We start from the raw sequence: 12,595 nt of genomic DNA, 5'->3' as shown, positions 1-12,595 counted from the left end.
CTAACCACTGAGACACACCTGTGCTGCCCTATATATAGAACAGTGCTAACCACTGAGCCGCCTGGCTGCCCCGTATATAGTACGGTGCTAACCACTCAGCCACCGGGCTGCCCTGTATATAGTACAGTCCTAACCACTGAGCCACCGTGCTGCCTTATATATAATACAGTGCTAACCACTGAGCCAACGGACTGCCCTATATATAGCACAGTGCTAATCACTGAGCCACTTGGTTGCCCTGTATCTAGTTCAGTCCTAACCACTGAGCCACGATGATGTACTATATATATATATATATAGTACAGTGCTAACCACGAGCCACGATGCTGTACTATATATATAGTACAGTGCTAACCACTGAGCCACGATGCTGTACTATATATATAGTACAGTGCTAACCACTGAGCCACGATGCTGTACTATATATATAGTACAGTGCTAACCACTGAGCCACGATGCTGTACTATATATATAGTACAGTGCTAACCACTGAGCCACGATGCTGTACTATATATATAGTACAGTGCTAACCACTGAGACACCGTGCTGCCCTATTTATAGTACAGTGCTAACCACTGAGCCAATGGGCTGCCCTATAGTGCAGTCCTAATCACTGAGCCACTGGGCTGCACTATATATAGTACAGTGCTAACCACTGAGCCACCGTGCTGCCCTATATATATAATACAGTGCTAACTATTGAACCACCGTGCTGCCCTATATATAGTGTAGTGCTCACCACTGAGCCACCCTGCTGTCCCAGTTCGATTTCAGATATTTACATTTTTCTGGCTCAGCTGATAAAATAAATGACATTGCATTTGGCTACTGAAAATAAATGTAACCATTTTTCTTTCATCAGATGTTGGCAGTTTTCCCTTGTATAAATAATGTCACCTATTTCATTCTTTATTGCTCAGTTGCCATGTGCATTCATCCATCTGAAATACATAGGCAGGGGGGGTGTCCTGCATCCAAACACTAAGCTGTGTGATCTATTATTATTTGTGATTTCTGTAGTATTGGAACGCCTAACAGGATGTATTCTTCTCGTGTGCACGATAGGACCTACCTAGCTGGGATCTCCCCCTGTATGTCACCTCTAGTTATTCTGCTATTAGTGTCTTAAAAGGGCTGTTCCCATCTTCATTGATGGATATTGTTGGATAGTTATTGTAAAAGCAATCCCTTTTGGAATTTACTGCTTATTAAAATTTGAAGCTTTTCTTGAGATATTAATACTTTATTTACCTTGGTTACCAAGGAAACAGACCACTGTAGCTGTCAATCTTGTAAGCACAAGCTATAAACAAAAGGAAAGTGTTGATATTTTAAGAAAGGCTGAAGATTTTAACAAGCAGTGAATTGTGAAAGTTCTTGTTTTTAGGAACTCTTGTGGATTCCATTGAAAAAATAATCTACCATGCTTTAGTATGTAAAATAAAATGAAGCTGTTCCTTGCGTGCTGTAACCTCATAGGTTAGCCAAATCATGGCAGCGTGTGTCACAATTCCCTGGTATTGTCGGTGCGAGCGGGCGGTGACGTCACCGTATGTATGTGATTGTCACATGCAGACTAGACTTATCCAGCTTCTCTCCAATTCACTCAATGCCCTTGACCAATAGTGTGCGAAATCACATCCATCCGGTCAAGTGACTGCTTATGCTGAATATACCCTTCTGTCCAGGGACTGAGCACGGCGCATGAACAGTTCAAGGCGACACTTCCTGAAGCCGATAAGGAGCGACAAGCAATACTTGGGATACATAACGAGGTCTCGAAGATTGCTCAGACCTACCATGTCAACATGTCTGGAACCAACCCCTACTCCACTATCTCACCGCAAGAAATTAATAACAAGTGGGACCATGTGAGTTATTTCACTTCATTCATTTTCTAGTTGAAAATGTTGCAATTTCTGAAACATTTTGTAAGAGAAGAATCATTGTATAAAACTGTCACCACTTTGCTTTTCTCTGCAAATTTACATGCGAATCCAGCTCTTCATTTTTCCTCCTTGATTTTTGATTGAAAGATTATTATTATTATTATTATTTATTATTATAGCGCCATTTATTCCATGGCGCTTTACATGTGAGGAGGGGTATACATAAAAACAAGTACAATAATCTTGAACAATACAAGTCACAACTGGTACAGGAGGAGAGAGGACCCTGCCCGCGAGGGCTCACAATCTACAAGTAATGGGTGAGAATACAGTAGGTGAGGATAGAGCTGGTCATGCAGCAGCTTGGTCGTTTGGTTGTTACTGCAGGTTGCAGGCTTGTCGGAAGAGGTAGGTCTTCAGGTTCTTTTTGAAGGTTTCGATGGTAGGCGAGAGTCTGATGTGTTGTGGTAGAGGATTCCAGAGAAGGGGGGATGCGCGGGAGAAATCTTGTATACGATTGTGGGAAGAGGGGAGTAGAGAAGGAGATCTTGTGAGGATCGGAGGTTGCGTGCAGGAAAGTACCGGGAGACGAGGTCACAGATATATGGAGGAGACAGGTTGTGGATGGCTTTGTATGTCATGGTTAGGGTTTTCTACTGGAGTCTCTGGGCAATGGGGAGCCAGTGCAGGGATTGATAGAGGGGAGAGGCCGGGGAATAGCGGGGGGACAGGTGGATTAGTCGGGCAGCAGAGTTTAGAATAGATTGGAGGGGTGCGAGAGTGTTCGAGGGGAGGCCACAGAGCAGGAGGTTGCAGTAGTCAAGACGGGAGATGATGAGGGCATGCACTGGGTTTTTGCAGATTCTTGGTTTAGGAATGAACGGATTTGTGAAATATTTTTGAGTTGAAGGCGGCAGGAAGTGGAAAGGGCTTGGATATGTGGTTTGAAGGAGAGATCAGCGTCAAGGATTACCCCGAGGCAGCGAGCTTGTGGGACTGGGGAGAGTGGGCAGCCGTTTACTGTAATGGATAGGTTCATTGGGGGGGTGGGGTCGCGTGAGATGGGGGAAAGACAATGAATTCTGTTTTGTCCATGTTAAATTTTAGAAATCTAGCGGAGAAGAAGGATGAAATAGTGGACAGACATTGAGGGATTCTGGTTATCTCCGGAATAGCGTTGCAGCAAAATGGATGAGATTTTCACAGATCTTAGCCATATTCTGCAGAAAATGTCTGCATAAATCAATTTGTGGTGTTGATTTTTAATTTATAGAATTTAAATTGTTTTTGTGGAATTTTATTGAATTTTTTTTACGTGATTTGCTCCCCAATAGGGCATCAAAGATGATGAGGAACGTTTTTTGTTGCTTTTCCCCCCCCCCCCCCCCCCCCATTTTCTTGCTAAATTGTTTTTATTTTACTGTAACTGGGGTATCCATTGGAGCTCCAGTTATCAGTGAAAACTTCAAGCAATCATGTGTGTAATCACCAGGTTCTACAGAGGCATCGATACTGCCGATACTTCTGCACACAACGTAACTTTCAATGCGTGCTATTTAGCTGGCAATATGGAAGACAGAAGCAGTAAGGCTACGTTCACATTGGCGTTCCGCCAATGTGCGTCGCTGTTGCGCCGGCGACGCGCCCCTATGTTTAACATAGGGGACGCGTGCGTCGTTTTGGTGGCGTTTTTCGCCACGTGCGTCGTTTCCGACGCTAGCGTCGGACGCAAGGAAACGCTACATGTAGCATTTTCTGTGCGTCCGATTTTCGTCGGAAAACGACGCACGCGTCGCAAAACGCGCGCGTTTTTGCGCGCGTTTTAGCGTGCGTCGCGCGTTGCGTCGCCGACGCACGGCGGCGCAACGCTAATGTGAACGTAGCCTAAGAAGCTGCTTCTGTCTTCTAAGCAGCACCATACCTGCTCTTGCAGGGAACTTTAACCCTTCACTGTAAATTTACAGAGGCACAGGTTTGAAGTTCAGAAGCAATAGTTTAATCTCCTAAGATCTACCAATTACTCTTATGATTATATTTTTCTTGTGCAGGTAAGGCAGCTGGTTCCTCGCCGAGATCAAGCATTAATGGAGGAGCATGCACGGCAGCAGCAGAACGAGCGACTGCGGAAACAGTTTGCAGCACAGGCCAATGTTATTGGTCCATGGATACAAACAAAGATGCAGGTAAAGAGTCCCAAAATATGGATGGTTGTTCTTTTGATGCGTAGAATTTCTCAAATAAGACACTTATAAATTGTATTTCATGTGCTTGTTCATCAATAGGAGATTGGGCGTATTTCTATAGAAATGCATGGCACACTAGAAGATCAGATCAATCATTTGCGACAGTATGAAAAGAGTATTGTGAACTACAAACCAAAGATTGACCAGTTAGAAGGTGATCACCAGCAGATCCAAGAGGCGCTTATATTCGATAACAAGCACACCAACTACACCATGGAGGTAAGTCTAGTCTTACTGCTACTCAAAATCAGACCAACTGCAATACTGTAACAATGAATAGCTGCAAACGTATATGTAGAGTGTATGTTCAAATTGTGTAATTAAGATGTTACATTTACATAAGTTCCATAGACAATAAACGCAGCAAATTCACCATTAAGGCAGGGCCTGCATAGCTCTAAAGCCCCAGTCTCAGGATCAGCAAGTTATCAGCTATCCCCTCGATCTGGACTTGTTTATGGGGGAATATCCCCCTAAGTAATTTTAGACCTGATGCAACTGTTTTACTTAATTTGAAAATCCATGTCAGTATTGCGGTATAATCCTTAAATGTAAAATAAGCGTGTTAATATTAGAAAATAACATTTTCACTAAAAATGATGCATCCTTTCTGACTTGGATTTTCATAGTAAGTAATACAGCCTCATCAGGAAATCTTTTTATGTACATAAAGTACAGACCAAAAGTTTGGACACACCTTGTCAATTTAAGATTTTTCTGTATTTTCATGACTATGAAAATTGTACATTCACACTGAAGGCATCAAAACTATGAATTAACACATGTGGAATTATATACTTAACAAAAAAGTGTGAAACAACTGAAAATATGTCTATATTCTAGGTTCTTCAAAGTAGCCACCTTTTGCTTTGATGACTGCTTTGCACACTCTTGGCATTCTCTTGATGAGCTTCAAGAGGTAGTCACCGGAAATGGTTTTCCAACAATCTTGAAGGAGTTCCCAGAGATGCTTAGCACTTGTTGGCTCTTTTGCCTTCACTCTGCGGTCCAGCTCACCCCAAACCATCTCGATTGGGTTCAGGTTTGGCGTAGCACCCCATCACTCTCCTTCTTGGTCAAATATCCCTTACACAGCCTGGAGGTGTGTTTGGGGTCATTGTCCTGTTGAAAAATAAATGATGGTCCAACTAAACGTAAACCGGATGGAATAGCATGCCTCTGCAAGATGTTGTGGTAGTCATGCTGGTTCAGTATGCCTTCAATTTTGAATAAATCCCCAACAGTGTCACCAGCAAAGCACCCCCACACCATCACACCTCCTCCTCCATGCTTCACGGTGGGAACCAGGCATGTAGAGTCCATCCATTCACCTTTTCTGCGTCGCACAAAGACACGGTGGTTGGAACCAAAGATCTCAAATTTGGACTCCTCAGACCAAAGCACAGATTTCCACTAGTCTAATGTCCATTCCTTGTGTTCTTTAGCCCAAACAAGTCTCTTCTGCTTTTTGCCTGTCCTTAGCAGTGGTTTCCTAGCAGCTATTTTACCATGAAGGCCTGCTGCACAAAGTCTCCTCTTAATAGTTGTTGTAGAGATGTGTCTGATGATAGAACTCTGTGTGGCATTGACCTGGTCTCTAATCTGAGCTGCTGTTAATTCTGAGGCTGGTGACTCGGATAAACTTATCCTCAGAAGCAGAGGTGACTCTTGGTTTTCCTTTCCTGGGGCAGTCCTCATGTGAGCCAGTTTCTTTGTAGCGCTTGATGGTTTTTGCAACTGCACTTGAGGACATTTTCAAAGTTTCCCCAATTTTTCGGACTGACTGACCTTCATTTCTTAAAGTAATGATGGCCACTCGCTTTTCTTTACTTAGCTGCTTTCTCCTACGCCTCATTGGGGGACACAGGACCATGGGTGTTATGCTGCTTGCCACTAGGAGGACACTAAGTAAACACAAAGAATTAACTCCTCCTCTGCAAACCCCTTGACTGGCCAGTAACAACCCAGTTCGTGCTTAGCGTCTGTAGGAGGCACTTGAGTCTTTTTCCGACCCCAAAGTTTTTATTTTATTTTTATTTTTCTGTAAATTTTTATTTTTTAACTAACGGAGTGAAGGGGGCGACGGATTCCTTTTCAGGGTCCGCTCTCCCCCGAACCATCAACAGGTGAGCACGGTGAGTATACCTCCCCGTACCTCTCCTGTGACGTTTGGGGCACGCCTAATCTACGCTAGGGCGACGGTTCCTATACGGTCCCGATCTCCCCCTGTAAGATGGCGAGCACATAGAGTATACCTCTTATGTGCATCTCCCGGGCTCCACCGCACTCAAGCCCTCACCTTGGCGTCATGTAGTCCCCACAGTAGCCGTAAGTCCCCTGCGGTAGGCACAGCTGTAAGTCCCCTGAGAAAGCAAGCACACATCAGGACGCTCTCCATCCCCCGGCATAGGGATGATCGATTGAGCTGGAGGTGGCTCCTCCTTGGTGAGTACTACTCTTCCTCACGCTGCCGGCGTGGGAAGATGCGGTCCGGGTCCCTGGGGAGAGTTACCGCTGGCTAGATGCCAGCGGCAATCGTTAGGCGCGGCCGCCGGCGCGCTCCGCTGGCCGGCTTCACTAATTTAGTCCCTGGCTTCAGCCGGACTAGGCCGCAATTCAAAAATCCCGCCCATCGCCGGAGCCCCGCCCATTACTCAGGCGCTTCTCACTCTGAACGAGAAGAGCCCTGCAAATCTCGGGCGCCATCTTGGGACTCCACTGCTGCTGGGAAATACAGCCAAAAACGCTACTTCCCTCTCTTCCTCCCTGGGGACACCAGCACAGGACCGTGGGTAAGCTGCTCCACTCTATAGGGAAAAGCTTAACCCCTTCTCTGCACCCTCAGCCCTGCTATTAGCAGTTTACTGGAGAATAGACATACACTATGTCTCAGAATCATATAGAGACTGAAGCGTATTTTGAACAACGTATAACAATCTTTATTAGAATAAAAACAGACAAACGCATATCTAAAAGTAGTACCCGCAGGTTGATGAGCCAAAAAACATAAGTGGCACCACCACTGAGCAGCTAATATGGCAAGACTTCGTAAACCATAGTAGTGTGTTATATTGCTGTATGAGACGGGACTTCTGCAAGGGGGGTCACAACAACCCACAAAATATACACAGCTAAAAGTCACAGTATATAGCCATAATGGCGTATCAAAGTTATCATGCACAAGAAAATAATATAGTAGGCAGCAGGAAAACACATGTCTGTACCTACAGCAACCGTTATGTAACTCAATAACAGAGTGTTACCAGAGCTCAGGAGATGGTGCCACAACCCCTACGCGCGTTTCGGCGCCTTGCCTTCGTCAGGGGAAACTACTTTTAGATATGTGTTTGTCTGTTTTTATTCTAATAAAGATTGTTATACGTTGTTCAAAATACGCTTCAGTCTCTACATGATTCTATCCAATATTGCGTGGAACCGGTGCGTACTAATGATTGGTATGGATGTCATATGACAGTATAACTAGTTACTATATAACCATTTTTCCAATCGTGGGATTATTGTTTGATTTTTTCATACACTATGTCTCAGTCTAAGGAGGCTAAAAGGGGCAATAAAAAGCACCTCATGTGCCACTTGCAATTCTGCGTTGCCAAGTGCCCACAATACCCCTCTGTGCCAGAACTGTGACCCAGCCTCCTGCCTCCACTTCCAATGTCTCCACCGAACCCGTCGAGCTTAACCCTCCTGAGTGGGCCACGTCCTTGTCACGCTCTATGGATTCCTTGGTCAAGGCATTGGACTCTTTCCGAGGGTCCTCCTTAAGCCAGAACTCACCTCCGTCGGCTGCGACGGAATCTGGTGCGGGGCCGTCCGACCACAGGGGGCGTACCGTACTACGGGAATCTCGGGGTGCCAGGAAAAGAACCCTTCCCTCATCTCCCGTCCATGCTCGATCTTCAGTATCTGTGAGCTCATCTTCTCGCTCCCCCAAGGGTCGCAGCGTACATGACTCAGAATACGAGTCAGAGGAATCTTTGACTCCCTTATTGAGGCAGTCAACAAAACACTAATGGTGGACGAGGAATCGATATCCACTCAGGAATACGTCGTGTCTTTTAAAAAGACTAAACGCGTTCAAAAGACATTTGCTAATCACCCTGAGTTTCAGGACATTGTCCAAAAGCTCAGGGAACACCCGGAGAAGCGATTTACGGCTCAAAAGGCCACGGAAGCTAAATATCCTTTTTCCAAGGATCTAATGAAGGCGTTGCTTCTCTCTCCTTATGTGGATCCTGCCTTATCGCGACTCGCATCCAAAACAGTCTTATCTTTGTTCGACGGTTAATCAGTCAAAAATCCTTCTCACCGTCAAATTGACTACCTAGCTCGCTCAGTCTTTGAGGCCTCAGGAGCAGCTCTCCTTCCATCCTTTGCCGCTACCTGGGTGGCTAATTCAATGGTTGCCTGGGCAGACGTGTGTTAACCTCTACCGTCCACGGCAGTAATCTTCCCCCAGAGGCGGCAAGACTAGATAACCAGATAGCTCAGGCCGGAGATTTCGTAGTTAACGCTTCCATAGATGCGGCTAATTGCGCTGCGCAAGCGGCTGCAAACGCAAGCTCCATCAGGAGGGCCTTATGGCTCCGTGATTGGCCAGCAAATTCTGCTTCTAAAAAGTCGCTGACTTCTTTACCTTACCAAGCTGGTCGTTTATTCGGGGAAAAAACTAGACCAAATAATTTCTGACGCTACCGGAGGGAAGAGTAAATTCCTTCCTCAGGAAAAACCTGCCTGGCCTTTTCGGAATCAGCAGCAGTTTCGATTCCAGTCCTTTCGTAACAACTCCAGTTGGTGGTCCTCCTCCACTGGCTCGGGACGGCGGGAAAGCAGAAATCCCCAGGTCTCATACAGACCAAATCGTTCCTGGAAACCCAGACCGAGACCTTCTGGCCCTAAGGCATCCGCATCCCTTAGGGTATGTGCACACGATGCAGATTTAGTGCAGAATTGGTGCAGAACTGCAGCAGATTTTTCTGCTGCAGAACTGCACTGTGATTTACAGTACAATGTAAATCAATGTGAAAAGAAAAAAGCTGTGCACATGGTGCAGAAACGCTGCAGATTTCAAAGAAGTGCACGTCGCTTCTTTTTTTCTGCACCATGTGCACAGCTTTTTTTTCACATTGATTTACATTGTACTGCATAGAAACTGCACAGAAACTGCATCAACTCTGCAGATGCAGATTTAGCGCAGAAAATTCTGCACCACATTTCCTACGTGTGCACATAGCCTTAAACCTTCTACACAATGACTCATTGTCGTGTCCGGCGGACACCGAAAAAGTAGGCGGACGCCTTCTTTCGTTCCGTCAAAATTGGCTCTCGGTCGTTTACGACGAGTGGGTCAGAGAGCTTGTGTCTTCCAGATACAAAATCGAGTTTTCTTCCATCCCCCCTCTACGCTTTTTCCATTCTTCTATCCCCAAAGCAAGGGCGTCACATTTTCTTTAGGCATACAGGCGCTTCAAAGAAACGATGTCCTCGTTCCGGTCCCTTGAGACCAAAGGTTCAAGGGGTTTTACTCCAACCTATTTGTGGTCTCAAAGAAGGACGGGACCCTATGGCCCATACTGGACCTCAAACTGCTAAACAAGCTCGTACGGGTCCGACACTTCAGGATGGACTCGCTCCGTTCCGTTGTCGCGTCCCTGGAAAAAGGAGAGTTCCTGGCATCCATAGATATCAAGGATGCTTATCTAAATATTCCAATTTTTCCCTCCCATCAGCAGCTCCTGCGCTTCGCAGACCAAGAAGAACACTTCCAGTTTGTGGCCTTGCCCTTCGGACTCGCCACTGCCCCCAGAGTCTTCACAAAGGTCATGGCGGCTGTCATGGCCATTCTTCACGCTCGGGGAGTGGTAGTCCTTCCGTATCTGGACGACCTTTTAATCAAGAGTCCATCCCATTCTGCCTGCGAGGAGTCTAAGTATCACCGTGGATTCTCTTTCTCGCCTGGGTTGGAAAATCAACTTTGAGAAATCATCTCCAGTGCCAACTCAGCAAATCTGCTTCCTGGGCATGATTTTGGACTCTTCCCGCGGGTTAGTCATTCTCCCTCCAGAGAAGGTCTTGTCCTTACAACAGGGAGCGCGCAGGCTCTCCCACCGAGTCCCTCACTCCATTCGCTTTGCGATGCACATCCTCGGGAAAATGGTTGCGGCGATGGAAGCCGTTCCGTTTGCACAGTTCCATTTCCGTCCCCTGCAACAGGCGCTGCTTTTAGCCTGGGACAGCAGTCCGTTTTCCCTCGACCGACGTTTTCGCTTCCCCCACAGGTCAGGCAGACCCTCAGGTGGTGGACGCTTCAGTCTTCCCTGAACCAAGGGAAGTCCTTTCTCCCAGTGCGCTGGTTAGTGGTGACCACCGATGCCAGCCTTTTCGGCTGGGGTGCAGTTTTCAATCACCACACGGCACAAGGTTGTTGGTCCATGAGAGTCGCGTCTTCTAATCAATATCTTGGAGATTCGAGCGATCACACTTGCCTTATGCAACTTTCACCATGTTCTCGCAGGCCTTCCCATCAGAATCCAATCCGACAACGCCACAGCTGTGGCGTATATCAACCGGCAAGGGGGAACCCGCAGCAGGGCAGCTCAAAGTCTCCCACATCCTGCGCTGGACTGAGACCAATCACTCGCTCATCTCGGCGATCCACATACCAGGTGTGGAGAATTGGGAAGCGGACTTCCTCAGTTGCCAAGGTCTTGCCTCGGGCGAGTGGTCCCTCCATCTGAAAGTCTTCCAGCAGATTTGTTTTAGCTGGGCGACGCCGGATGTGGATCTCATGGCCTCGAGGCTCAACAACCAGGTTCCCCAGTTCATTGCTCGATCCCGCGATCCTTGCCTCATCAGGGCAGATGCTCTGGTCCTGTCGTGGCATCGGTTCTTCCAGCTGCCATACATATTTCCGCCGCCTCCTCCTCTGCTCCCGAGAGTCATCAAGAAGATCAGGGCAGAGGGGAGACTGGTAATCCTCGTCGCGCCGGACTGGCTGTGCCGAGCATGGTACGCTGAACTCGTCCAAATGGTCGCTGATGTTCCCTGGCGGCTTCCAGATTGCAGGGATCTCCTCTCACAGGGTCCGATTTGCCACCAGCACTCCGGGGCCCTGTCTTTGACGGCGTGGCCATTAAATCCTGGATTTTAGCCTAAGCCAGATTCTCTCCAGGGGTTTCTTCGACCATGATTTGCGCTAGGAAACCCGCATCCATGCGCATTTATCATCGCACATGGCGGGCGCATCTTCTTTTCATGGTGCAATGCCCGTGGACGTTCTCCTCTGGTGTTTTCCGTTTTGTCCATTCTGGAGTTTCTCCAATCAGGCCTTGCCCTAAGCTCGCTCAAGGGACAAGTGTCTGCATTGTCTGTTCTATTTCAACGAAAGTTCGCTTCCAGACTGCCGGTTAAGACGTTCATCCAAGGAGTCTCCCGGGTGGTTCCTCCCTATAGAATGCCTTTGGCTTCATGGGATCTTAACTTGGTTCTCGGAGTTCTTCAGGAGGCCCCTTTCGAACCATTGCAGGACATCTCTCTCACCTTCCTTTCATGGGAGGTGGTCTTTCTCGTGGCGATTACGTCAATCAGGAGAGTTTCTGAGTTGGCGGCCCTCTCGAGCCGACCCTATTTTCTGATTTTTCACCCAGACAAGGTAGTCTTGAGAACCTCTCCCTCTTTCCTACCCACAGTCGTCTCCGCCATTCATCTAAATGAGGACATTGTCTTGCCGTCATTCTGTCCAGCGCCAACCCATCGTATCGAGAAAGCTCTCCATACTCTCGATGTGGTTAGAGCTCTTCGGCAGTACATATCTCGCACGGCTCCCTTCCGTAAGTCGGATGTCCTGTTCGTGTTTCCGGAGGGACATAGGAAAGGTCTACCCGCCTCAAAGGCCACTCTAGCCAAGTGGATTCGCTCCACTATTCAGGAATCCTACCGCGTCAGGAACGCCTCTGTCCCAGCAGGGATTAAGGCGCATTCGACTCGGTCGGCCGGTGTTTCTTGGGCCGTTCGGCATCAGGCTTCAGCACAACAGCTTTGTAAAGCTGCGACTTGGTCCAGTCTGCATACTTTCACGAAGCACTATCACGTTCATACCCAGGCTTTGGCAGACGCTGCCCTTGGCAGGCGCATTCTGCAGACAGCGGTACCTCAGTAAGCCAGTGGTACATGGGGTTTAGCAGTGCAATTGCTCCCCACCCAGGGACTGCTTTAGGACGTGCCATGGTCCTGTGTCCCCCAATGAGGCGTAGGAGAAAAGGAGATTTTTGTGTACTCACTGTAAAATCTTTTTCTCCGAGCCAATCATTGGGGGACACAGCACCCACCCTGTTAGCCTATCGGCTGGTTGTTATTGTGGTCTGTTCCTCAGTTTTTGACGTAGTTTACTTGTCTGGTTTTTCTTCTACTCCTCCTGCTTTACTACCGAACTGGGTCGTTACTGGC

General features: G+C 47.4%; 1 protein-coding gene across 5 annotated transcripts in view; it reads left to right on the top strand.

Annotated features, from left to right (window-relative positions):
- Positions 1–12,595, top strand: part of ACTN1 (actinin alpha 1) — a 146,324-nt gene that overhangs the window by 117,917 nt on the left and 15,812 nt on the right. For all 5 annotated transcript variants that reach the window (XM_069732279.1, XM_069732296.1, XM_069732291.1 and 2 more), the window contains exons 15-17: positions 1,689–1,871; positions 3,938–4,072; positions 4,172–4,351. In XM_069732279.1, coding sequence (XP_069588380.1) covers positions 1,689–1,871; positions 3,938–4,072; positions 4,172–4,351 — 498 coding nt within the window. The remainder of the gene's footprint in view (positions 1–1,688; positions 1,872–3,937; positions 4,073–4,171; positions 4,352–12,595) is intronic.

The sequence above is a fragment of the Ranitomeya imitator genome, chromosome 1 (assembly GCF_032444005.1).
Source record: "Ranitomeya imitator isolate aRanImi1 chromosome 1, aRanImi1.pri, whole genome shotgun sequence".
Lineage (NCBI taxonomy): Eukaryota > Metazoa > Chordata > Amphibia > Anura > Dendrobatidae > Ranitomeya > Ranitomeya imitator.
This window is presented reverse-complemented; position numbering and strand designations above follow the sequence as displayed.